Source organism: Gekko japonicus, unplaced genomic scaffold (genome assembly GCF_001447785.1).
Source record: "Gekko japonicus isolate JY-2015 unplaced genomic scaffold, Gekko_japonicus_V1.1 scaffold1200, whole genome shotgun sequence".
Classification (NCBI taxonomy): Eukaryota; Metazoa; Chordata; class Lepidosauria; order Squamata; family Gekkonidae; genus Gekko; species Gekko japonicus.
Window position 1 is genome coordinate 193,624 of NW_015165274.1, and position 27,946 is coordinate 221,569.

The 27,946-nt window shown below is 47.8% G+C and overlaps 1 protein-coding gene across 1 annotated transcript in view; it reads left to right on the forward strand.

Moving 5' to 3' along the window:
- Positions 1 to 27,663, forward strand: part of E2F2 (E2F transcription factor 2) — an 84,008-nt gene extending 56,345 nt beyond the window's left edge. Inside the window, exons 3-7 of the mRNA XM_015410238.1 lie at positions 5,680 to 5,899; positions 22,593 to 22,751; positions 23,776 to 23,890; positions 25,787 to 25,943; positions 27,419 to 27,663. Coding sequence (XP_015265724.1) covers positions 5,680 to 5,899; positions 22,593 to 22,751; positions 23,776 to 23,890; positions 25,787 to 25,943; positions 27,419 to 27,663 — 896 coding nt within the window. The remainder of the gene's footprint in view (positions 1 to 5,679; positions 5,900 to 22,592; positions 22,752 to 23,775; positions 23,891 to 25,786; positions 25,944 to 27,418) is intronic.
- The last annotated feature ends 283 nt before the right edge of the window (positions 27,664 to 27,946 follow it).

Consider the following 27,946-nt stretch of genomic DNA (forward strand, 5'->3'; position numbering starts at 1 on the left):
CCTGCCAGAGGGCAGGTCTACCAAGGTAGTGCAGGGGGGGGGGTAGACCTGCTCTCCAGAGGGCAGGTCTACCAAGGTAGTGCAGGGGGGGGGGTAGACCTGCTCTCCAGAGGGCAGGTCTACCAATACAGTGGAGTATGCCACTATATTGGTAGACCTGGCCTGTGGAGAACAGGTCTACTCACCCCATTCCACTGTACTGGTAGGCCTGGGGTCTGGAGAGCAGGTCTACTCACCCCCTTCCACTATCTTGGTAGTCCTGGCCTCTGGAGAACAGGTCTACCCACCGCATTCCACTTTATTGGTAGACCTGGCCTTTGGAGAACAGGTCTACCCACCCCATTCCCTGTATTGGTAGGCCTGGCCTCTGGAGAGCAGGTCTACCCACCCCCTGCCACTATAGTGGTAGACCTGGCCTCTGGAGAACAGGCCAACCCACCCCATTGCACTGTATTGGTAGACCTGGCCTCTGGAGAACAGGTCTACCCACCCATTTCCACTGTATTGGTAGATGTTCCCTCTGGAAGGGAGGAAGAATGATGGCACCTGCCAGGGCCCGCCAGCCCTTTGGGTGGCTGGGTGGGGGAACCTCCTGCAGCCTTTGCCCGCCGGGGACTCACGGAACCAAGGGGTGCCGGAAACGGGGCAGGGCCTTGTGGCTGGGCGGCCAAGCTAGTGCCTGTTGCCTTCACCGCTACAATGGTCCTGATTCCTATGGGGTAGGTAGACCTGTTCTCCACAGGCCAGGTCTACCAATATAGTGGAATGGGGTGGATAGACCTGTTCTGCAGAGGGAAGGTCTACCAAGATAGTGGAAGGGGGTGGGTAGACCTGTTCTCCAGAGGGCAGGTCTACCAACATAATGGAAGGGGGTGGATAGACCTGGTCTCCAGAGGCCAGGCCTACCAAGACAGTGGAAGGGGGTGGGTAGACCTGTTCTCCAGAGGCCAGGTCTACCAAGATAGTGGAAGGGGGTGGGTAGACCTTGCAGAGGAAGGCAGAAAGAGGGAGGGAGGGAGGCAAAGAATGGAAAGAGACAGGGAGGGTGGAAGGAAGGAAGAGAAAGGGGGGAGGAGGGGGGAGGGCAAGAAGGCAGGGAGATGGGGAAGAAGGGAGGGCTCTTAACGTTAAGCAAGTTTGGCCAGCTCTGCTATAGAGAGATCCATGTTACATCTATATGGGACACAGAAATGATGCAGAGGGTAACGGTGGCTGCGGTCACACGGAGCATTAGGCACGCTAGAGAGACGGAAGATAGGCGGATTTTCTGGGCGCGATCTCACCGCCACATCTGGGAAGCATAGCGCTCCTGTGGCTTACCCGAAGCTTCACTCCGAAGATGCACGGTAAAAAACTAGTACCTCGGAGGTACTAGTTTCCGGAAACTGCGGGGCAAGGGCGGGCCCGTGATCGCGTTTCCGGTGGAATCCCATGGCATCCGGCGCCCGCCCATGTCCCCTCGCAAAAAGGTTTTTTTTCTCCAAGTGTCCTCAGGATGTGCACAAGCACCCAACGGGGCATGCGCACACATCGGTGTACAGAAAAAAAACCACCCGTTTGCCATGGCGCGCCGCTTCTTTGCCGTGCCCCAGGATTGTGGTGTGATCGGCACCTCCCCCCTACCACGGGACCTCCACGGGATGTCTGTCTGCGCAACTGCGCGCTATTTTGCCCCGGGGCAAACAGCCACGCTTCCCCCCCCCCCGCATTTTCCTGCCCGTGTGACTGCAGCCCAAGATAATTTTCCTCTGAGGAAAGGCTGAAAAGTGTGGGACTTAGAAAAGAGATGACTAAGTGGGGGGCAGGATAGAGGTTTGTAAAATTATGTATGGGGTAGAGAGAGTGTACAGAGAGAACCTTTTCTCCCTCTCCCCAAATACTAGAACTCAAGGGAATCCAATGAAGCTGCTGGGCAGTAGATTCCGGATGGATAAAAGGAAATTCTTCTCTGTATAACAAGTAATAAAATGTGGAATTCACTGCCAGAGGATGTAGTGATGGCCACAGGTGAGGATGCCTTTAAAAGGGGATTGGACAGATCCATGGAGGATAGATCTGTCAGTGGCTACTAGCCATGGTGACTAAAAGAAACATCCACAATCAGAGGCAGTCAACCTCTGAATCCCAGTGCAAGGAGGCAACGTCATGGGAAGGCCTCAGCCTCTGTGTCCTGTTGTTGTTTCTCCAGAGGAGCTGGCTGGCCACTGTGAGACAGGATGCTGGACTAGATGGACCACTGCAGGGCTCTTCCTATGTAGTTATAATACTTAGGTTCTATCCTGCCCCCACTTGCATGTGCTTTGTTGCTTCCCAAATTGGACTGTCACGTGTACATAGAGCTGCTTTGAGAAGTTCTTGGAAACAACTCCCAGCGACTGACAAGACCAAGCCACTTTGATCAGATCACACCTTTCTGTTGCATTTCCCCCAGTTTCTGTGTTGGTTTAGTTCTGATTGTGCCCTTTGAAACCAGTTGGGGATCAGGATATGTTCTCTGCAACCCTAATAGTATGCCTAGGTCTTACGAAGAGGCAGTGTCTTAGATCCAGCATCAATTTTCCTCTCATGTGAGGCACTTCTGTCAGTGGAGCAGAACATGCCTTCCCCCTCCCTCTCCTCCTCCTGCAGCCGATTTCCCCCAAATGCTGCTTCTGGGGGACCAGAGACCAATGCTCCCTCTAAGCTGTGGAGTCTTGTGAGCAAAAATTCCACTTTGTGAGCTACTGGCATTTAAGTTGTGAGCAAGCGATTTGGCTACTGCATAAATTACTTAGCTCTGGAGCCACCCTTCCTGAGCTAAGACAAAAATGTGTGAGCTGGAGGCTAAAAAGCTGTGAGCTAGCTCACACTAACTCAGGGAACACTGCCAGAGACCCTCTGTGTATGCTGTACTGCACTGCAGGCTCAAGCCCAGTGAGAAAGTACAATGGTGTCATGCTACCTAACCTGCTGCCCTCACTAAGCCTCTGAGCAAGCCAACAATCTGGCGTTTTACCTCCCACCTGGAACCAATTTGAACCTGCCTTGGTGAAGATGAATGGTGTTGTGATTGCAGAGAGGTGTGCAAAGCACTATGGGGCCACTAGGGGGAGATATGTACCCACACTTAAGCATCAGTGCCGTTGTACAGCCATTATGGAATTCAGTCACATGTGGGGAAAGGGCACCAGAACTGTCTGGTGCAAGTGTACAGGGGAAGGAACTGAATTCTTCGACTGCAGATCTTCCCTTGACTCCTGGATCATGGTCAAGTCTGTTTCATACCTTGCAAAATGAACTCCGCAGTCTGTGCTCAGAATTTTCTGTTTACTTTGATTAATTTGTTTATAGTTTGGCTTTCTTGCTGAGACTCAAGCAGGGCTGTAGCCCACATTGGGGCATTGGGGGTGACGCCCCCCCAGATGACCCCCGTCACTGGATAACCCCCGCCAGACCCCCCCTCCCCCCCAACCTCCAGGTCCTGCAAAGAGATGCACCAAATCCTGCCTACTCAGCTCTCCTCAGCATCAGCATGGTGGCTTGGCCTGCCCTGCCCCCCCCCCGCAAAAAAATCCTGGCTATGGGGCTGGAGTCAAGGTAGATTACAAAATGTGTAAAAAAAAAGGATCAGACCACAGACCACATAAGACATCCAATAAACAATGCAGTAGGAGTAGGAAAACAAGCCAACAACTCCTAAGGCATGCCATGCCATAGCAAAGGAAGTGGGTTGTCTATAGAAGTCTATCACATTCTTAAGACATTTCTTGAAGGAGCTCATAGCAGCATGCATGATTCTGTTCTCCATTTATTCTCACAACAGCCTTGCAGGGTAGGATTAGGCTGACTAGCCCAGTTGCACACTGATGTCCTTGTAGGGTGAAGTAGATATATGAACCTGCTTCCACCTACCTTGTAGAACATTCCTTGTATCTATTCCTGATGCATTAATCCACAAACTTCTAGCGTAGGAAGAGCCGAGTCCACAAGAAGCAGAATTTACGCTTCTTGTGACTCAGTAGAAAAAGCAGCAATGCATGGCATCGGAATTTTCTGTTCTTTCCCCCCAAAAAAACAATTTATTTGGATATAATGCAAAACAAAAAATTCAAACGTATATCAAATACACTTATATATCCTTCCCTCCTCCCTTCCCCCCCCTTCTCAGCTTCCCACAGTGCTCCAACCTCCAGCCCAATTCTTAAATTTCCTTCATAACCCCCTTTCTCTTTTTTCACTTCCACAGGTAACTTATCCTTCAACCGTTATTCTTATACCTTTATCTATTTTCTACTGTCCTTTAACTTTCAATAATTCTCAAAGCAAAGTAAATTGTTCTTTACATCCCAATATTTCTCCAAATAGTCTTTAAAGTCTTTCCAGTCTGCAAAAAAATTCTTCTGCTTCCAAATTATTAAGTTTCCTTGTCATTTTATCCATTTCAACCATAAAAAGTAATTTTTAATCCATTCCCCAATTTCAGGGATCTTATCTTGTTTCCAACATTGAGCATACGTCATTCTGGCAGTCGTAATCATATACCACATCAATGTCCTTTTTGCCATATTGACTTCTTCCATTTTAAGTCCCAAAAGTAGTATTTCCGGTTCTTTCTTAAACTTACATTTCACAATTTTTTTCCATTTCTGCATGTATCTCATCCCAAAACGTTTGCCTTTTCACATGTCCACCACATATGATAGAATGAGCCCTCTGCATTTTTACACTTCCAACATTTGTTTGACATATTACTATTCATATTTGCAATCTTTTTGGTGTCATATACCATCTATACATCATCTTATAACAATTTTCTTTTAAATTATTACATGTTGATGTATTCATTGCATTCTTCCATAAATATTCCCAAGATGACATCTGTATTTCTTTATTCATGTTAACCGCCCATTTTATCATCTGCTCTTTAACTGTCTAATCCTCTGTATACCATTTTAACAGAATCTTATACATTTTTGAAATATGTTTTTTACCCCCCTCAAACCATACATTCTCAATATCATTATAATTCTTCCTAAACCCAAAAGCTTTTTTTATCTTTTTTGAACAAATCATTAATCTGTCTATATTGCAACCAACCATATTTAAAAGCCAAGTCCTCTTCCATTTTCATTTCAAGTGTTTTTCCCACTGGATTTAACATGTCCCTATACTGTACCCAGTCTTCAGGAACTTTCTGTTCTTACAGTTATTTTTGTACCCATCCTTTTACCTAATTGGTGGATGGGTTGTTTTAACAATACATGGTTTGATTGTAAGAGGGAGATGGGTAACTTGGGATCTCGAGGATGGGGGAGAGAGGTAGAAGGTAAGAGGATGGATGGATGGACTCTTCCTCCAGTAAAACCGGTTGCTGGTTAAGGGCTCTACAGTGGAAGGGAGGGGCTGTGATTCATTGATTGAGCACTGTGAAAGGTCTGAGGTTCAATCCTGGCATCTCCAGTTAAAAGATCTCAATACTGGGAAAGACCTCTGTACAAGGCCTTGGAGAACAGCTGTCAGTCAAGGTACTATCCTGCTAGGTAATATAAGGCAACTTCCTGTGCACAGTCATGAGGACTAGAAAATTTGGCCTGATTTTCTCCATATGGAATTGTGGAAGAGGAGCATGCTAATGACGAAATCTTCATCCTTTTCCAGCTACCTAACCATTCTGAGTAATTTCCTTTGTTTGTGCCTTAGCCCCTAAATCGCCCGGAGAGAAGACCCGCTATGACACATCGCTGGGCCTGTTGACGAAGAAGTTCATTCACTTGCTCAGTGAGTCAGAGGATGGCGTGCTGGACCTGAACAGGGCCGCGGAGGTGTTGGATGTCCAGAAGCGACGCATCTATGACATCACCAATGTCTTGGAGGGGATCCAGCTCATTCGGAAGAAATCCAAGAACAACATACAGTGGATGTAAGTGTCATGGGGAAAGAAGTACCCCAAGTGATTTAGTGATTGATGTCTGGTGGTTCCAACTAGGGACTGGGTTTCATTCACCCTTCTCCAGTGAGATCAACCCAAGTGGCTCATGTAGGGTCTTTGCAGGGAGGTTGCTGAAGAGCTCTCGGTGGTGGCCTTTCCACTCCCAAAGCTGCCCTTGCCATAAGAGAGACAGTCTTTCGCAACGTCCTGACCTGTCTGGACGCTAACTTCCTTCATCAAGTGGTGGAGGAAGCTACGAGGTGCTCCGTCATACTCGACTTACTGTTGACCAACAGGCAAGAGATGGTAGATGGGGTGAAGGTGGTGGGGACCTTAAGGGGAAGTGACCATGTCCTACTAGAATTCCTTTTGCTGTGGGGGACCAAGGAAGTTCGTAACCTCACGTGTCAGTTAGATTTCAGTAAATCAGACTTTAATGAACTCAGAGGTATGACGAGAATCATTCCATGGGCGAGACTGCTGGGAGGGAAAGGGGGCCAGTGAAGAGTGGGCTCTCCTGAAACAAGAACTCTTGTAAGCTCTGGCTATCGATTCCAACGAAAAGGAAACATGGTAGCGAATCCAAGAAGCCAGTGTGGATGAACGGAGAACTGCGTGATGTGCTAAGGGAGAAAAAGGAAATGTTCAAGAAGGCAAGGACATACCTCTAAAGAAGAGTATCTGCGGGTTGCTAGGCACTGTAGGTCAGCCATCTGAGAGTCCAAAACTCACAGTGAGCTAAAGCTGGCCAGGGAGGCTCACTACAACAAGAAACTCTTCAGATATGTGAGGCGCAGATGCAAGATAAAAGAGGCGATGGGCCCACTGTTGGGTGAAAAGGGAGAAACTCTGACAGAGAACAGAGAGAAAGCAAACAGGCTCAAAGCCTATTTTGCCTCAATTTTCCCCCTGAATAAGAGAACAGGCTCATCTAGAGATGGTAGTAGGCAAGTCACCGCATCTGGGCTGCTGGTTGACATGGACAGAGAGGTAGTTGAGAAGCACCTGGCTGCACTGAATGAGTGCAAATCCCCCGGGCCAGATAGTATGCACCCAAGAGGGCTCAAAGAACTTTCTAGAGAGCTTGCAGAGCTCTGGCCTTTGTCCATCATCTTCCAGACCTCTTGGAGGAAGGGAGATATACCACAAGGCTGGAGGAGGGCAGATGTTATCCCAATTTTCAAACAAGGGAAGAGGGATGACCCAGGAAACTACAGGCCAATCAGTCTGGCCTCTGTCCCAGGGAAGATACTGGAGCAGATTTTAAAGGGCTCAATCTGTGAGCATCTGAAGGACAACTTGGTGATCTGGGGAAGTCAGCACGGATTTGTCCCCAACATGTCCTGCCAGACTAACCTCATTTCCTTCTTTGAGCGAGTGATGAGCTTATTGGATCGATGGAATGCTGTTGATATTGCTTACCTGGATTTCAGTAAAGCTTTTGACAGGGTTCCCCATGATGTTCTGATGGGTAAACTAGAGGACTGTGGACTAGGCTGTAGGATAGCTAGGTGGATAGGGAACTGGTTGGAGAACCGCACTCAGAGAGTAGGTGTCAATGGCATTTCATCTGAATGGAGGGAGGTGTCCGGTTGAGGTGCCACAGGACTCAGTTCTGGGCCTGATACTTTCCAGTATTTTTATAAATGATCTGAATGAGGGTGTGGAGGGGCTACTCGTTAAATTTGCAGATGACACTAAATTGGGAGGAGCAGCGAACAGGAGAGGTATAATTTCCACCATTTTCCCTTTCCTCTTGTAGACCTCTTATTTGCCTTTTGGATCGTCCCCTGTCTCCCGGGAGCAGTATTGTGGGGAGACCAGTGGGAACTGGGGAGGCAGAAAAGTTCTGTTCTGCTGAAGGAAGTGCCTTCCATTAGTGGAAAGTCTAGTTGGGCTCCAACCTATAGAATCCAAACACGTGAAAGGGATCCAATCCAGAATCTGTGTGGAGATCCTTTAGTTCTCCAGTGGTCCAGGATGGGGCAGTCTTCCACTTTGGGGAGAAACTCCTGCCTATAGGCAGGCAGGGTTGCCGATCTTTTTTTTGTGATCTTTTTTTGCGATTCCTGAAGGGGTGGGGCTTCTCTCGCTGGCTCCAGTCTTCAGCCCTGCCTCGAGGCAGATAGAAGTTGTCAGCTGTGCTCTGTTCGGGCCCCGCAATTCCAGATTATTTATTTCTCTTTTTACTTATTTCCTTTTCTTCTGTTATATTTCTATTACTTTTGGTCTCTTTTTTTTGTTTGGGAGACTGACCAGGGAGTAAGAAGGACTTGGTGTTGTCAGTTTGGTGTAGTGGTTAAGTGCGCGGACTCTAATCTGGGAGAACCGGGTTTGATTCCCCACTCCTCCACTTGCACCTGGCTGGATGACCTTGGGCAAGCCGTAGTTCTGGCACAGCTGTCCTTGAAAAAGAGCAGTTTCTGTCAAGAGTTCTCTCAGCCCCACCCACCTCACAGGGTGTCTGTTGTGAGGAGGGGAAGGGAAAGGAGTTTGTAAGCCGCTCTGAGACACCTTTGGGTAGTGAAGGGCGGGGTATAAATCCAATCTCTTCTCTCCTCTCCTCTTCTTCTTGTCGTCCCCCCCTCCCAGAGCTGAGATTTTGCCGCAGGAACAGGGAGACGTTTGCAGGGGTGAGGACTCTTCTCCCCAGCTCGCTCGCCTCCCCCAGGATCCCCCACGCCACGGGGTCTCCAGCCCTCGGACTGGGAGCCTCCCCAGTCACTCCACTCGAGCAGGAGCGCCAGTGGCTGTCACACTGGAGCACTCAGGCCCTCCACACGATTTCTAAAGGCTTTACTTCCGAGTAGAAAAACACCACCAATTTTATATGCATTTCAAAAATATTACTGTAATTTGGACTATAAATTGGACTTTATTTGTGAGATGGACTATTTATAGTAATATTTTTGTAATGAATGTAGAATTATTTTGAATTTATTTGCTTTATTTTGGATTTTAATGTGAGGTTTGTGTATATTTTCTAAGAGATTATTACAGTACATATGGTTTCCTTCACAGTTTGATTGGTGGTGTTTTTCTGTTCTTATCACACATGGTCCCATTTTCTTTACTTCCAAGTAGGCTGGTTGCAGCAAGCCTCAGCGTTTGCTGTTCCTTCAGCCATCTAAAATCCTTCAGAAGCCTGGTAAGAAGGGGGTCTGAATTAGAAGCCCTTGTTCGGGTTTCTTTTGATTTCATTTTTCCTTCCCAGCCCCACAAAAAGTGGGAAATGGCAGCACGGGTAAGCCTCTCTGAGTCCGTGCTCCAGGATAACATAGCCTCTGGCCTTGAGCTCCCCTCCTCGCCCTCTCAGATTCCACATGGATCCCAACATGGGTCAGAGCTGACAGGAGTTCCTGCCTTGGACCTTTCAGGGGATCATAGGCGAGTCTCCTAACATGGATTAAAGGGGAGATGCAGAAGGAGATTAGAGAAGCCATTTCCCAGGCTATGCCTAACCTTAGGGGTTCTTCTCCCTCAGGGCATTCTAAGTCTTCTAGTAGATATAGAGATCGCTCCCCCTCTAGCCAGAGGTGGCACTCAGAGCCCTCTCTGTGGGCACGTGTGCCATCGCCCCAGCCAGGCCCAGACCATCATTAAAGTGTCGAATTCTCTGCCACATAATTTTAAGTAAATGAAAGCATTTGGGATTGCTTTCCTTACTATGTTTGGACCATCTTAAGTTAATGTATGAGTTGTTTTTTCTAAATTGCTGTGTTGGCACTTTGTGATAAATAAGTGGGTTTTGGGTCACAGTTTGGGCACTCGGTCTCTAAAAGGTTTGCCATCACTGAGATATGGTGTCAAAAGGCTACTCACTAGAACTCTCTTCTGTTTCTCCCAACAGATTTCTTCAGGTACAAAGAAACAACTGTCCATGAAAACATCTTCTTGTCCTCAATGCCATTCAGCACATTTTGGACATAGGGGTGATAGAGCCTGTGACAGTTGCCCAAAGGTCTTTAGGGGTTTATTCATATTTTATAGCCCCCCCCCCCCAAAAAAAAAGAACAGGGATGTGAGGGCTATTTTAGACCTCAAATGGCTAAACAGGAGGATAAGAAAGAAGTTCAGGTTGGAGACATCCGTCAATAATCCATGCGGAAGGGAGATTTTCTGGTATCAGTAAATCTGTCAGAGGCCTACTTGCATATTCCAATCCAGAAGTCTCATCAGAGGTTCCTGCATTTTTCATGACAGGCCTCATTTTCAGTACTGGGCTCTTCCCTTTGGCCTCAAAGCCAAGGGTGTTCACCAAAGTTTTGGTTTTGTTGATAGCCCACTCAAGAACACAGGGAGTATCCATTTTTCCATATCTGGGTGACATTGTAATCAGGTCTCCATCCCACCTTTAGGGGATGGAGGATGTATGTCAAACGGTCTCATGCCTCCAGGATCACGGGTTCGTCATCACCTGGGAGAAGAGCAACTTATGTCTATCTCAGAAAGTCCTTTACCTAGGGGTAGTGATAGACACGGTTCAGGACAGAGTTTTCTTGTCACAAGAGAGACAGGAGAAGATTCTAATTGCATTACAGGAACTCATAAGGAGGTCCTAAGTGGAGCTGATGTTACTGGTAAGGCTCCTACGGATGATGGTCTCCTGCCAGGGCTGTATTCTTCTTGCCTACAAGTCCGCAGGTTTAGACCCTCCTCCAGGCGTTATGGCTCATTCCCTCAGAGGGTTGGCTATCTTGGCAGCCTACAAATCTTTTCTCTCTCTCTCGAGGTCATATGCAAGGCTGCCACTTGGAGGTCTGTCCACTCTTTCACCAGTCATTACAGGATTGATAAGTTGTCCTCCGCCAAGGTGGCCTTTGGAAGGAGGGTGCTACAGCATGCCCTCTTGGTCTAGGAGCTGTGTCTTTCCCTCTCAGGGACACACTGCTTTTTTCTGTCCCAGAAATGGAAGACTGCCCACCCTGGATTACTGGAGAACAGAAGATTTGTCTCACTCACTGTGAATCTTCCTTCTCAGTGGTCCAGGGATGGCATTCCCATCCCACCGGGGGGTAGCTTTGGATTCAGCTTCTGGTATGGAGCAGGCATCATAGGATTCCCTCAAAACTGTCATCTTTCCTTGACCTGGTGAGCTTCCTGGGGAACGTTTCAATGTTTGTTCGATTTTATGTTCCTTCCTCTGCACAGTTATGTGGTCTTTCTAACCTTGGAGGTGTTTCTTGGTTCTTGTATAATTGTTTGGGAGAGGGAGTTTACTGCTTTGGCACCAGACTGGAACCTGAGAGGGAAGCCCCTCCCTTCAGGAATTGTTGAAAAAGATGGGTGACCCTGCCTGCCTATAGGGAGGAACTTCTCCCAGAAGACTGCCTCAGCCCTGGACCACTGAGAAGGAAGATTCATGGTAACGGAGACAAATCTTCCGTTATTTTACTTTGCTATCTGAAGGACGGCAGTTGTTTTCATGGAGCAACTGATAGCTGTTTTGCTACCTGCAGCAAGACAGTGCATTGCTGTGCACTGAAAATTGCAAAAAGCTCCTCCCATGACTGATAGTTTGGGTCATGAAATTGGCTCCTGTATAACTTATATACCCATTTGTATGTTTATTGGTAATGGCCTGGAGTGGTAAGGGTAGAGACGGGATTCATCTTAAAAAAACTCTCTTTAAAAAACCATCCCTGGATCCGGCCGAATTGGCCAACTACCGGCCGGTTTCCAATTTGCCCTATTTGGGCAAATTAATAGAGAGGGTGGTGGCGATACAGTTGCAGAGCTTTCTGGATGATACTTCCACACTGGATCCCTTCCAGTCCGGCTTCTGCCCGGCTTACGGGACGGAGACAGCACTGGTTGCCCTCACGGATGATCTCTAGAGGCATCTGGATCATGGCGGGATGGCGGTGTTGCTGTTGTTAGATCTGTCAGCGGTGTTCAACATGGTCAATCATCAGCTGCTCGCCCACCGCCTCGCCGACATGGGGATCCGGGGGCTGGCCCTGCAATGGCTTGTCTCCTTTCTCCAGGGTCGGGGACAAAGGGTGGCACTTGGGGAGAAGCAGTCCTGAAGGCACCCACTGGTTTGTGGAGTGCCCCAAGGAGCAGTGCTCTCCCCAATGTTATTTAACATCTATATGCGCCCCCTTGCCCAGATTGCCCGGAGGCATTGGCTTGGGTGTCATCAATATGCAGATGGCACCTAGCTCTATCTGTTGTTGGGTGGTCAGTCTGGCTCTACCCCGGAAGATCTGGATCAGGCGTTGCAGGATGTGGCAGGATGGCTTAGGTTGAGTCGGCTGAAATTGAATCCTATGAAGACGGAGGTCCTGTGCCTAAATTGGAGCGGTCCGGAATTAGGGGCCCTCTTCCGGCCTTCGGTGGGCCGCCGTTGGTGCCAGCGCGGAGGGTCAGGAGTTTGGGAGTGCTCTTGGATCCCTCCCTGACAATGGAGGCCCAGGTAGCAGCCACTGCCAAGGCAGCCTTTTACCATCTTTGGCTGATTAGGCAGTTAGTCCCCTTCCTCGAACGCAATGATCTGGTGTCAGTGATCCATGCTATGGTCACCTTGAGGCTAGACTACTGCAATGCTCTCTACATGGGGCTGCCCTTGGGGCAACTCCGGAAGCTGCAGCTGGTGCAGAATGCGGCGGCCAGGCTGTTGATGGGCCTCCCCAGGTGGGAGCACATCCAGCCTGTGCTGAAGTCCTTGCACTGGCTTCCAATAGCATTCCGGATTCACTTCAAGGTGCTGGTTTTGACCTTTAAAGCCCTTAATGGTCTGGGGCCTGCCTACCTGCGGGACTGCCTTTCCCCATATGCTCCCCCAAGGGCGCTGCGATCGGGAACGTAAAACCGTCTGCCCCCCCCCCCGGGCCTAGGGACGCTAGGTTAGCGGTAACTAGGACCAGGGCGTTCTCCCTGGCGGTGCCAATGCTGTGGAACGAGCTCCCTCAGGAGATCAGAGCTCTACGGGACCTCCAGCAGTTCCGTAGAGCAGTTAAAACGGAGCTATTCCGCCAAGTGTTTCAATAAGAACTGACTATGCTGGTGGTGTCGCACTAGGACTATCACAGGATGTATTAGCTGGGATTTTATGGTACTGTATTTATATGTGTAATTGTTGGGTTGTTTTTTTAAAATAAATATATATTTTATTGAAAATCTAAAAATAATACAAACTACAAACTAAAACAGCCATTCAAACAGTAACACGTAAGTTAGCTCAAGATAAATAATACATCACCATTACAAAGGGATAGCTATCAACTGACAGATTGCAACCGTTATAAAAGAGAGGAATCATGTTTTACCACAAGTTTAGACTATTATTTATATCAGGTATGACATCCTGATGTACCAAATATTCAAGCAAAGGAAGCCAAATAATAGCAAAATTAGCAGAAAATTTACAACAGTTCGCTTCATTAATTCTATCTGTAATTCTAGATATTATATAAAGTTTCCATAGCTTGGTGTGCCAGTGTTGTCTCTTTGGGCCTATAGTGTTCTTCTAAGAATAAGCCACTGCGTTTTTAGCTGCTGATAACTATAAAGATATACACTTAACAGTATCAGAATAGACTTGCCATCTGTTCAAAAAAATGTGTTCAACATTACACTGTACCTCATAACCAGTTATAAGCTTTATTTGTTGCAAGACATCCTTCCAAAAGGTTTGCAGTTTCGGACACTCCAGCCAGCAATGCATATAATGACCCAGATTACCACACTTCCTCCATCAAAGAGGAGAGGCTGAAGATGTTATCTGTGCCAGCTTTTGTGGAGTTAAATACCAAAAACTGAGGATTTTAAAAGTCTGCATACTAATTTCTATTATGTTAGTACTAAAGGAAAAAGACTTCCAAATCTGCTGCCATTCCTCCGCATTCAAAGTAGTGTTACAGATAGCGTGCCATTTTTTCTGAGAAGAAAGTAGAATAGAGGAGCTGTGGTCCTTTAATAATTTATACAGTTTGGCTATGTTTTCTAGTATGTTTCACAGAATCATAAAGAGCTTCAAATCCCATCAATGGATTGTTCAATAATGAAGAAAGTTTAATTTTTGCTGCCATATGAGAGACTTGAAATAATTGAAACCAATTAATAGAAAAGCCAAGCTTCTGCTCAAGTTGAGGTTTAGTCATTATCCTTTTGTTTAAAGTAATATCTTCTAATTTAATGATATTAGCGTTCTTCCATTTCTGTTGATTTAGTGCTAAAGCATTTGTTTGAAATATTTTTTGGTTAAAAAGTGCATGAAACCTTGATATTTGCGGAATTAGTTGCTCCCTAGGCTTTTCCCAGGTATGCAAAAACTTTCTGAAATAAGTTTAGGGCGCTCTGAGGCTGATTGCCATATAAATATCGTGTATGTCATAAGGATAAGTGTAATAGGATTGCAACAAAATCCAATCTGTCTCGTTATGATCATGAAGCATCTTCAGGATATTAGATAAGTGAGTTGCTTGATAATAAACCTGTAGGTCTGGGAAGCTGTAGGATAGTAGCTTTAATGTATTCTGTGTCTCTTGTAAGCCCAAAAGAAATCCAGAAGCATCTTTTGCCAAGTAGCTAGTTGTTGTGATGTAATTGTTACTGGGAGAATTCTAAATAAAAAAAGAAATTTAGGTAAGACATACGTCCTAATGAAATTGTTGGTTTTAACTGTATGTTGGTTTTAAATGGTTTGTAAGCCACCCTGAGCCGCTTCGGCGGGAGGGCGGGGTAGAAATTTAATAAATAAATAAATAAATAAATAAATAATCTTTTTATGTTCTGTAATACTTTGTGGGGCGAATCTGTTTCTGATTTTTGTTTTAAAAACCCCAAACATTTGACTATTATAATTTATAACAGGCTTGAATTGGTGCTTTTGCTCTTAGTCTCGTTTGGCACAGGTCCTACCATACAGCAATGCTGCACATTGTAAGCGTTGCATCCAAGGGAGTTTTGAATTGCATGGAAGAAATTCGCCACTCTCTGTGCCCCTTGGTAGGATTGCATTGTAACAAAACTCTTCCTTAAATCCACTGATGCTGCTGTTGAATCTCTGGTTCTCCCTCTGAGAGGAGGACATCTTGCTGGGTGTTTCCCGCACTATCCTTAGGGAGGCAGGAACCAAACTTTCATTTCCTGTCCTCTTGGTGGGACACGCCCCTGAATTCAGTTTCGTTCCTGCATCAATAGGGAGAGCAGCACTCTGTTAGCATTCATGCCTGTTTAGCAGCCTTTTTTCTTATTCACAGCCTTTTCCCTCCAACTCTTCTCTCATTTTCTAATTCTCGCTTTCCTGGTTTCCCATTCCCCCCCCCCCTTTCTCCTTTGCCGACTTTACTGGCTTACTTTTCTTCTACCCTTTCTTCTCTCTTCCTCCCCCCTCCGACGCCCCGGCCGGGGCATGTTGGAGAGAGACGACTCAGATGGATTTTTCTCCGAAGACGAGTCGGGAGAGGCACTGCTATCAGCCCAAAGAGCCTCTAAGCAAAAGCAAGACATGGCTTCCACCCCTGCTGCCGTGGCGGGCTCTGCAGCACCAAAAGATAAAGGCACCAAAAAGCGGCCCCGCTCTCTGGCCCTGGAGCACGATGAGGGCGCCATTTTGGAATTGCTGGCCAAGCGCAAATCCCCAGAGGAGGGACTGGGAGACTGCGGGGCGGCTGTTGCTGCTTCCACAAGCCATATTATGGACGCGGAAGATGTCCCCGATATTCCAAATGCCCAGGTGCCGACCGACTGCGGAGACAATTTGACTCAGCCGGGTCTATTTGTGAGTAACCCCGTTAGGGGCGGTAACGCGCTTCTAATGCCCGAAGTAGTAACATTCTTTAAAGACATGGTGAGGGAAGAGCTCGCTAACCTACACAGGGCTCCCCAATTAGAAGATAGGTTTCAGGATCTTCCCTATGCATTCCCCAGCCATAGTCCTCGGGGAAATGGGCTCTGGTTGTTTAGAGGAAGAAAGACCATGCTGGCCAACCAAAGCTGCTAGGAAGACTCATTTTTGCCATATGCAGACAGACCCTCAGTGGGACCTCTCACAAGCTGAGGATACTGAGATTGGAGAGACAGAGGAAGGAGAGTTCTTCTCAGAAGAAGAAGAAGAGGAGATGGAGGTTCCTGAACCATCCATGAGATTTTGCAAACCAGAAGACTATATGTACCTGCTTAAGAAGACCATGTCTGCCTTAGAATTCAGCCCTAAATCCAAACCAGATGACCCCTCTAACACTGATTCTGCAGATGGGTCTAGACCTAGAGGGATTAAGGACCCCAAGAACCCCGGGGTTTTTCCATTTCCCGAATTTTTAGAGAAACAGCTGGTTAAGGAGTGGGCCAAACCCATGGCTAATAAGAGTTGCCCTCCTAATATTAAGAAACTGTATGCTTTGCCAAAGAGGGTGCCCCCAGTCCCCCCAGATCAGCTTGCTGTATTCCTGGTTGTCCACCATAGAGAACAATGGAGGGATGGGGGCAACCTGTTTGGGGGCCCATAGAATTGGACCCCCTGGTCCAATCTTCTTGAAACCTGATGGGCATGTTGGGGAGAGGTTCCAGTAACCACCCTCCAAATTTGGAGCCTCTCCCTCTTTCCCCCTCCTAGGGGTCTGCAAAAAGGAAAGTAAAAGGTAAAAATCCCATTGAAATGCATTGCCGCCGAATTTCGGCGGCAAACCGGGAATACAGCAAGCTGATCTGGGGGGACTGGGGGCACCCTCTTTGGATGCCCCTGGAATCGGACCCCCTGGGCCAATCTTCTTGAAACTTTGGGGGTCTTTCGGGGAGAGGCTTGAGCAGCCACGGTCCAAATTTGGAGGCTCTACCCCCTCCCCCCAGCCCCCCGCAAAGTTTCAAGAGGTTTTTTGCCATTGACTTCAATGGCCCCATTGGTTATAATGGACCCGAATTTTTCGGGTTTTCCGAAAATTTTCGGATATCTATGCTTTACCGAATTATTGCTCAGTCTCTGCCAGTTCAGACCCCATCAATGTGTATTTATATTTAGGATTTTTGGCTCCAATGTGCATCACCTTGCACTTGGCCACATTGAACCCCATTTGCCATGTTGACGCCCACTCGCCCATCCTTGACAGATCCCCTTGGAGTGCCTCACAATCCTCACTGGTTTTCACCACCCTGAACAACTTTGTATCATCCGCAAATTTAGCCACTTCACTGCTTACTCCCATCTCCAAATCATTAATGAACAAGTTAAAAAGCAGTGGACCAAGTACTGATCCCTGCGGTACCCCACTGCTTACCACCCTCCACTGAGAAAATTGCCCACCTACACTCACTCTCTGTTTTCTATGAACTAGCCAGTTTTTGATCCATAAAAGGACTTGTCCTTCTATCCCATGATTTTTGAGCTTACTTAGGAGCCTTTGATGAGGAACTTTATCAAAAGCTTTCTGGAAGTCAAGGTAAATAATATCTATTGGATCCCCCTTGTCCACATGTTTGTTCACCCCCTCAAAGAACACTAACAGGTTAGTGAGACAAGATCTTCCCTTACAGAAACCGTGCTGAGTCTGCCTCAATAGGTTTTGTTCATCTATGTGCCTACTAATTCTTTCCTTAATAATGGTTTCCACCAATTTACCCGGTATCGACGTCAGACTGACTGGCCTGTAATTTCCCGGATCTCCTCTGGAACCCTTTTTAAAGATGGGAGTGACATTAGCTACCTTCCAATCCTCAGGAATGGAGGCAGATTTTAAGGAAAGATTACATATCTTTGTCAGGAGATCTACAAGTTCACATTTGAGTTCTTTCAGAACTCTCGGATGTATGCCATCTGGGCCTGGTGATTTTTCAGTTTTTAAGTTGTCTATCAGTTTTAGGACCTCCTCTCTCGTCACCTCAATCTGACTCAGGTCTTTCAACACCCCTCCTGAAATCAGTGGTTCTGGAGTGGGCAAGCACTTCTCATCTTCCACAGTGAAGACGGAGGCAAAAAATGCATTTAGCTTCTCAGCCATTTCCCTATCATCCTTCAATACTCCTTTTACCCCTTGGTCGTCCAAGGGCCCCACTGCCTCCCTGGCTGGTTTCCTGTTTCTAATGTATTTGAAGAAAGTTTTATTGTTGGTTTTTACGTTTTTTGCTATATGCTCCTCATGTTCCCTTTTTGCCTGCCTGACCTCAGACTTGCATTTTATTTGCCATATCCTGTGTTCCGTTTTATCAGCCTCACTGTGACTAGCTTTCCACTGCTTAAAGGAATTCTTTTTACTTTTTACAGCCTCCATTACTCTGTTTGTTAACCATGCAGGCTTTTTCCTATACCTTTTTGTGCCTTTCCTAACCTGCGGAATATATATTTTTTGAGCTTCTAGGATCGTAGTTTTAAATAGATCCCAAGCTTCCCCAATTGTTTTGACCCTTTCTACTTTTCCTTTCAGTTTCCTCCCCACGTGTCCCCTCATATCAGAGAAATTACCCCTTTTAAAGTTAAAAATGGTTGTGTGAGTCTTTTTGGCCAATTCTCTGTTTGTACAAATGATGAACTCAACAACATTATGATCACTGTTTCCAAGCGGTGCAATCACTTTTACATCTCTCACCAGGTCTTATTACTGCTCTTCAGACCTCAGGCCTGCTTTCTGAAGATGGCGAAGGCATGGTAAGAGACAGGAAAGCCAAATTTGCCTTATGCGAAGCCCATGAAGCTACAGCCATGGCCATCAGAGCTACCGCCACGGTGGTAGCTAGAGCTTCTGTTGCCTGGTCCAAAAAGATGTCCCAGCTGGTTGCGGATTCTAACAAGCGCCTGGCTGAGGGAGCGAATAGACTCCTTCAAGCCACCCTCGATGCCATGATTTTCTCTTCTAGGGCCCTGGCTTCCACAGTAGCAGCCTGGAGAACCCTATGGCTCCGGGCCTGGCAAGCTGACCTACACGCCAAAAGGACTGTGACAGTGTATCCATTCCAAGGCAACCACCTTTTTGGTGACTCTTTGGACAAAATACTTATAGAAACAAAGAACAAAAAGAAAACAATGCCGCGTTCCCTGAGCAGCAGGGCAGACGTCCCTTTTGGGGAATTTGCAGACAGAAATTCAGATGCGGCTCCTTCCAAAACAGGTCAAACAGTTTCTTCTCTTCCAGAGATGACAACTCCGGGAGAGGCAACAAAAACCCCTGTGCGTGACTACGCAGCGGCTCCGGTGGGGGGGACGGCTGCTACTATTCCATCACAAGTGGGTTGAGTCCCATGCAGATGCCTGGTCTCAAGTGGTCACAAGAAAGGGATATTCCATCGAATTCCTGTGCAGACCTCCAGATCGCTTTGTCCTCTCACCAACTTTAAAAAACCTAATCAAGCTACAAAGAACTCTGGATGCAGTACAGCATCTAGCCAGCATTCTCGCCATCGAACCTGTACCCCTACCCCAAAGGGGACAGGGTGTGTATTCCATCTTCTTCACCATGCCCCAAAGAAATGGAAGCTGGAGGGTCATCCTAGACCTAAAGTTCCTAAAGTTCATACGTTTGAGACACTTCCGCATGGAGACCCTTTGCTCGATTGCAGAGGCACTCCAGCCGTGAGAGTTCCTCACTTTTGTCGATCTTCAGGAGGCTTATCTTCATGTGCCAATCGTAGAAAGTCACAGATGCTTTCTACGGTTTTGTGTCCAAGGACAACGCTGGCAGTTCAGGGCCCTGCCTTTTGGTCTATCCACAGCTCCCAGGGTCTTTTCCAAGATGCTGATCCATCCAGTCGTGCTCTTGAGGGAACAAGGTGTTCATGTCCATCCGTACTTTGATGACCTTCTGATCCACTCAGCCTCTCAAGTGACGTCTGTTCAAGATACAGTGGCAACGGTACAGTGCCTTCAGGAGCATGGTTTCCTGGTGAACCTTCAGAAGAGTCGTCTCACCCCATCTCAAACCATAGAACACTTGGGAGTAATTTTGGACACAGTGCAAAACAAGATGTTTCTACCCAGACCCAAGGTGGACGCCATCCGCCGCCTTTGCCAGCAGGTTGCCAAAAGCAGGAGGTCTTCACTCATGACCCTAGCCAGACTGATGGGCCTCTTCGTATCCTGTATAGACACGGTCCCTTGGGCTCGCCTTCACTCAAGACCTCTTCAACAATTGCTGACACCTTTTCAACACAAGGTCATGCGCCGGGAGGCTATCCCGTTCGTCATCCCTCCTGCGGTGCGTTACAGCCTCACTTGATGGATAAGATTGTTGAACCTTCAGAAGGGACTCACATTCTATGTGTCAGAATGGAAGCAAGTGGTGACAGACGCCAGCCTCCTAGGCTGGGGTGCCACTCATCTCAACACTCCAATGCAGGGTCTCTGGTCCCCGCAGGAGAGCAAGCTGCCAATAAATGTCTTGGAACTGAGGGTCATCAGGCTAGCTCTGAATCGTTTCCATCACCAGGTCTTGGGCAGTCATGTCTTGATCAGAACGGACAATATCGCAACAAAATCCTACATAAACCACCAAGGGGGATCCAAATCTGCCCGCCTTCGTCAGGAGGCGTTAAAACTTTTTCGGTGGGCAGAGGCCAATGTTGCCTCCATCAAGGCAGAACACATCAAGGGAATCCTGAATACTCAATACTAAAGCCGACTGGCTCAGCCATTGCCAACTACAGGAATCGGAATGGCTCCATCAAGGCAGAACACATCAGTTTTACCATAGTGAAGCGGAGGCGACAGTTGCCTTGACGTCTCCATGGCCACCGGGATTGATGTTTGCATTTCCTCTATCCCTCTCCCCTCAATTTCCAGGTGACCAGGTACTTCACCAGGTTTTACCATCGCGAAGCGGAGGCGACAGATGCCTTGACGTCACCATGGCCACCGGGACTGATGTTTGCGTTTCCTCCTACTCCAGTCATCCCAAGGTTCCTCAGGAAACTGAAAGAACAGAGAGCGGAGGCCATTCTGATAGCTCCTTATTGGCCATGAAGGCCATGGTTCTTGGAAATACAGTGCCTATGGATTCAACCTCACCTCTGCCTTCCAGTAACTCCCGACATGCTGTCTCAGGGACTAGGCTGGCTTCGTCTGACCGTCTGGTGCTTGAGCGGGAAGGACTTCTCAACCTTGGCTACTCAGAGAAGGTGACCAACACGATACTGGTGGCTCGAAGACAGTCCATGTGCAGAATTTATAATACCACCTGGAAGGCCTTTATGTGATGGGCCAAAAGGAAGTCGATAGACCCATTGAAACCACACTTCAGGAACCTACTCACCTTCCTCCAGGATGGTCATGATTCTGGTCTTCGAGCTTCTACTCTTTGAAGACAGGTTGCGGCCTCATCTATGGTTCTTCCACACTTCAAAGGTTGGTCTCTTTCCAGGCATCCACACATTAAGCGTTTTTTAAAGGGGGCATCCTCTACAGACTCGCCTGTCTCACACAGATTCTCTATCTGGAGACTTAACTTGGTCCTCGATGCACTGACCAAGCCGCCCTTCAAACCAATCAAGGACATTCCCCTCAAGTGGCTCCGTATGAAAGCCCTGTTCTTAGTAGCGGTGACCTCCACTCGTAGAGTGTCGGAGTTGGGAGCTCTTTCAGCTAACCCATGCCTTTGTGTGTTCCACAAGGACAAAGTCGTCTTGGTTCCTAACTCTACCTTTCGACCAAAGATCAATTCCAAGTTCCACCAATCTCAGGAGATATGTCTTCCCTTGTTCTGTCCAAATCCTTCCCATTCTCAGGAACGCATCTGGCATTCCTTAGATGTTCGCCGAGCCCTGAAGGCATTCCTTCTTCGTACCAGCAACTTTCGAAAATCAGAATCCTTGTTCATTTCAGTATCTCCACCCAATAAGGGGTGCAAGATGTCTAGTTCTTCCATCAGTTCTATACTCAAGCTGTGCATTGCTGAAGCCTACTGAGCAAAAAAGCTGGTTCCTCCAATGGGTATCACTGCTCACTCGATTCGTAGTGCAGCCACCAGCCCAGCCTTCTCGAACAGAGCTTCGGTGGAGGAAATCTGCAAGGCTGCCACATGGTCCTCGGTTTTGACCTTCATTAAACACTACAGGATCAACGTCTTTGATTCAGCAGACACTGCTTTCGGCCGGAGAGTTTTGCAACAGGTCATGACAGAGTAGATGATGACCCACCTGAAGATTACGGGCACTGCTCTAGGAGGTCCCAGCAAGACGTCCTCCTCTCAGAGGGAGAATGGGCCATTGGTACTTACCGTGAAGGGTCCTTCTCCTCTGAGACGAAGGAGGACATCTTGGGCCCTCCCATCTCATCGTCATCTCTGTCCGTTCTATTTCTTTCAGTGCTAACCTCAACTTTCCTGTTCTCTTGATAGTTTTTCAAGTTGGTATTATCATGTTGGTTAAATTTTCCAGTTATTTAGCTAGTTACTGCTTCTCGGAGTTCCTAAATGAATTCAGGGGACAGGAAATGCAAGAGGACGGGAAATGCAAGTTTGGTTCCTGCCTCCCTAAGGATAGGGTGGGAAACACCCAGCAAGATGTCCTCCTTCATCTCAGAGGAGAAGGACCCTTCACGGTAAGTACCAGTGGCCCGTTTTTTTCACTTAAGAAATGTACTCTGTGCAGGCTTTGAATCTGTATCCTTAGGTCTTTTCTTTTGTAAAACTTTGCTCTAGGCATGTTCTGCAAGATGGTAGAACTTTTGACAGCCTCAGTTTTGACTCTGTTTAAAGGTAACAAATGGGGTCCTGTGATTCTCCAGTTATATAATTATCCTGTGAACATTGCTGCCTAGGGGGACAGGGATTTTTGAGGACTCTTCTATGGCAGCGAGACAGCAGGCATTGCGGCAGGAGCAGGCAGAGCTTTCCAAGACCGAGAGGATGCTGGACAAGCTCATCCAGGAGTGCACACTTCAGCTGAAGCACCTGACAGAAGACGAAACCAATCAGAAATATCCTTTTTGAGGGGCAAGACATGAAGGAGACGCTGATGTGGTCTACCTGTCCCTGTTTGCCTGGGACAGCCTCTCCTTTGGGTAACTTTCCCTGGGCAATCACTGTCTATTCAGGGTTTAGCACCCTCTCTTGGGTCTCCAGAAGTGAACACTCAGTGTGATGTGAGTGAGAATGTCTCTTGTCTTAAACACATGCATGCTTCCACATCTTGTTGCTGATATGCATGCTCACTAAGGCACCATGCAGTGTGCTGCATATTTTTAAATGATAAATGTGTATGCTAGCTGTGTTCCCCCCCCCCCCCCCCGGTAGTGTCTTTCAGTTCTTTAACAGATACTCTTACTGACATGGATTTAAACTGGTAATTGCAGAATATGTGAATACTCCTGGCAGAAAAGTCTGCCATGAAATATACTGGGGGGGGGGGCGGGGGGAGTCATGCTGTGGTCTGAAAATAGAGGGGTATAAGCTTATGGCTCTGTTTTTATTTCTGAGATGTTGGAGGATACAGAAGTTGAGTAGAAGGCCTGAGACCTGTCCTACATTTCCAGAGATTTCAGAAGATACAGATACAGTCCTTCCTGGGCTGTACCATTTCCAAGAATGTATCATTTGCAAGCAGAGAACAGTGTATTTGAAAGCTCCTGCCTGTGGGAAGCATGTTGGGGAAAGAGGTTCTAGCCTATAGCCCTTCATGTGGTATGCTAGTTTTCTGATTGCAGGGAATTATTAAGGTAGGGAGATTCTGAAAATTGTAATCTCTCACCTGCAGTTTGAAGCCCCTTCTTTCTCATTTTCTTGCATGTGTGAAGCAGTTCTCAGCCTGCCTCTGAGCGGCATAGTTAGGCACTTGTGAATGTGGCAGAAGAGGAGATAACTTCATATGTCTGCCTACTTTTTTGGTAGGAAGAGCAAACTTGCATTCTATTATTTCATCTAAATAGTAAGAACATGCTTGGGGGATTCTGGAATTTGGGCCTTTTGTCCAGCATTTCCTTTAACTTGCACCGCCTATCCTACGCTAGCTTATGTAACGTATCAGGACATACGCACCATCAGCAACTTCAATGAGCAGACGGTGATTGTGGTCCGAGCCCCACCAGAGACTCGGCTGGAAGTGCCAGATCTTTGCGAGGTGAGCAGGGCTGGGAGGTGGCTTGGATGGCTTTCCCTCCATCTCGGTGGAGACAGCTGCAAAGGAATCCCATGCTGGTCAACATACTGGTACACCTCCATTGAAAAGTTGAACTGGTGCTGCCTCCCTGTAGGCTGAGCTGAAATAAATACCTTGCCACTGTAACACTGGGTTGGATCCAAACCATTTTTTGCTGGTGAAAAAGGAAGGAAGGAGGGATCCCATATGACCACCCAAAAAGGCTGTGCTAGGGATCGTGGGACCTTCATGGACTAAAGTCACGTGGGAAAGGATGGGTAAGGAAGAGGACTGGACAAGAGTGAGTGAAAGAACTGGCAGGATCCACCCCACTATTTGAAGGCTGCAAAGAAAAGGTCCCAGGGCACAGTGAGAAGGCACATGGAAATGTAGTCTTCTTGAACCTCTGGGTCTGATGGGTGACTGAATGGAAAACCTGGGTATGCTATCCTGGGTATGCCAACTTATTTCCTTGCCTTTCTCCCCGAGGGGGACCCAAAGCACCTTACATTGTTCTTCTCTCCTCTGTTTTATCCTCTGTGAGGGAGGTTAGGCTGAGTATCTGTGACGGGCCTAAGGTGGCCTAGAGAGCTTCCATGGCAGAGTGGGGATTTGAAGCTGGGTCTCCCAGATCCTAATCTTACACTCTTCACCACCACACCACACCACACCTGATGGGATAGAAATGTAGTAGATTAGTTCAAACCAAGGAGAGACATGGCCATGCTCTTCAACCCCCAACTGCGGGAATGCACAGACTATGTTGCTCCAGAGGGCAAGACCAGACAGTTACAGGAGGGCAGATTCTGCTTGAACATGAGGAGATGCTTCCTAGCACTACAAGCAGCTCAGAGGTGGAACCCGTCAAGCTGGGCAGTGGCATGCTCTTCCTGGCTGGAGGCTGGACAGCCATCTGTCAGGGCATGTTCTGGCTTTGGATTGAATGAAAGGTCCCTTCTGGCTCAGGGGACACTCTCTAGTCAGAAATAAAAGCTGCCCCGGCTTGCATCTTGCAGAACCTGGCATTTGGGGAGGGCTGACGCATTCCCTTTGGAACCCACAGTCGGACATGAGTCCTTTCATTGCTTCATGCCAAGGTGAGCTATGCCAGCAGGGGCTTGAGGATCCCGTACAATGGCAGCATTTTCCGATGTGTAAGTTTTTGAGCGACAGAAGAATGAGGGGTCTCAAGGAAACCTTGCCTGGAGATGCAATTGGTTATTTGTTATGTTGGACCCTTTGGTTTTTACATTCATTATGCCACCCTTCCTTTTATGAGACCACGGTGACATATGAGTTTCTCCAACTTCCCCCTCTCAGATAGGCTAGGCTCAGAAGGGCGGCCAACACAGTGAGGATTTGGACCTGGATCTTCTTCCAACACTTTAGCTACTACCCATACCGGCTCCGCTAGATGATTTTTGTGTGGGGCTACAGGCAGGCCACCTTCGGAGCTAAATGCAGCCCTCCAGCGGTGGATTGAGCTGTGCCAGGCGCTTGATGTCCCAGCCAGTGTTCCCTCTAAGCTGAGTTAGTGTGAGCTAGCTCACAGTTTTTTTAGCCTCCAGCCCACACATTTTTTGTCTTGGCTCAGGAAGGACGGCTCCAGAGCCAACTAATTTATGCAGTAGCCAAATCACTCGCTCACAGCTTTAATCCCAGTAGCTCACAAAGTAGACTTTTTGCTCACAAGACTCCACAGCTTAGAAGGAACATTGGTCCCAGCCACTCCCATCCCCCCCCCCCCCCCACCCCCCCCCCCCCAGTTTCAGGCAAGCAGCTGAATATAAACTGTTTCTCGGTGGGTGGTGCTTGGCTTGGCAGGTGACATGTTTTGCTCCAGTCTAACAGCACCTCCTCCTCCTCCTCTTGGGCCAGGAAAATGTTCAGCTCCACCTGAAAAGCAGCAATGGCCCTATCGAGGTGTACCTGTGCCCTGAGGAAGTCCTGGAGGAGAGCCCTGCTGAAAAGAGTGGCCTCCCAGCCCTGACACACCAGGATGGTGGCCACGGCTCCAGTCCTCCAACACTGAAAGGTAAGAGTTCTTTGGCTGGAGGAACCATGTGGGGGAACATCCCAAAGCGATTGTGGTACCTGCTGCTAGGTACCTCGTTCGAAACCCTGTCAGTTGTGTCTTCCTGTCAATGATGTGTTGGCCACTGGAAACTGGTGGTCGACGAAACCTTTCTTGTCGTTGCTGCTCTGTAGCCTGATCTGTACATATGCAGGGAAACAAGGCAGCAAGTCCTAAAGTGGCGGAGCAGACTGCCACGTCAGCTTGCATTCTTGAAGGCTCCCCCTAAAGCTGTTTTAAATTTATTGACTTCATTTCAAATCCTGCCTTTCTCTCCATTGGGAACCCAAAATGTCTTGCATGATTACCCTCTCCTCCATTTTAGCCTCACAACAACCACCCCATGAGGTAGATTAGGCTGAGGCTGTGTGTGAGTGACCCAAGGTTACCTAGCAAACTTGAATGGCAGAATGAGGATTCATCACACTTGGGTCTCCCAGAACCTAGTACAGCCTGCTAACTGCTACACGACACTGGCTCTCTTAAAATTCTCTGTAAGGTTTAAAACTAGCATGTTTCTTGGAAGAGTATGGATTTGAATCTGGGCCTCCTAGGTCAAAATCAGGAGCTGTACAAGGGAGATGAGCCAGCAGCCTGGCTTGATATGACATATGCCCTTCCCAGATGTAATATCTGCATTATTACAACTGAACATATTACAACTGCACGTAAAGGAGCAACTGTGCATATTGAGAACATGCACTTCCCACTACTCTTTTGATATATAGAGTTTGTATTGTATTGATACATGCAAATCAGAACCTTGAAAAATCCAGTTGTTGGTTTGTGTGCACCACAGTTTTATGCATGTGCAAAATATGCATTGCTCCACCCTGACTAAAAAAGGTAAAGGTTCCCTTGCTCGAAAGCCAGCCAAATCCGACTCTAGAGTTGCGGTGCTCATCTCCGTTTCAAAGCCAAAGAGCCAGCGCTGTCTGAAGATGTTTCCGTGGTCATGTGGCCGGCATGACTAAACACCAAGGTGCACGGAACGCTGTTACCTTCCCACCGAAGTGGTACCCATTTATCTACTCACAATTTCTTGCTTTCGAACTGCTAGGTTGGCAGGAGCTGGGACTAGAGACGGGAGCTCACTCCGTCATGCGGCACACTCGGGTCTCGAACTGCCGAACTACCGACCTTCCACAGCCTGCAGTTCAGCGTCTTAACCACTTGAGCCACCGTAGCTCGACTTGGAGTTAGGGCAGGATAAAAATGTTCTGAGGCAGGGGTATTTATTTTGTATGCTTTTAATTGAGGATTCGTATGCTGCCTCATGGGAAAGGAGGGGTGTTGGTATTCTAATGTACTAAAAGACAGAAAAGGAGGCAACTTGCACATCTGCCACAGGTGCTGTGGCCACCTTGGGGGCATGCTGTGTCATTTCAGTGCTCTGCTCACTCGTGGGTCGCTCTTTTCTTTCTTTCTCCCAGCAGAACCTGTGAAAACGGAGCTGCCCAGCTGCCTCATGGAAGGGGAGGACGGCTTCCTGGAGCTGCCCCAGCATCTTTTGCAGCAGACGGAGGACCAGCTCCCTTCTGCTTCCTACAGCGACACTGGCCCCTTTGTCAGTTTCTCCCCTCCTCTGGACCAAGACGACTACCTGTGGGGGCTAGAGGAGGGCGAGGGGGTGAGCGACTTATTTGAGGCCTATGACTTGGGCGACCTGCTAAAAAACTGAGCAGGGGAGTGAACTGGGATTCCTGGTCCCTTCTTTATTTTGGTTGATGGTGCTAGCATTTCACCTCTCCTTCCTCCAATGCCTCAGGGCTTTTCTCAGAAGTGTTGAGAAGAGAGAGGCCTCGCAAGCAGCTTTCTGGGTCTCAAGGATATCTTTGTCCATCTCAGCCATTTTCCAGAACCATCCAAGACTTTGTGAGCCCTTTGGTGCAAGGCGGCAAGGCGGCAAAGCGGCAGGTTACCCCTCGGTAGCCTCTTGCTCTGGACTTTCTCCTTCAAGGTTC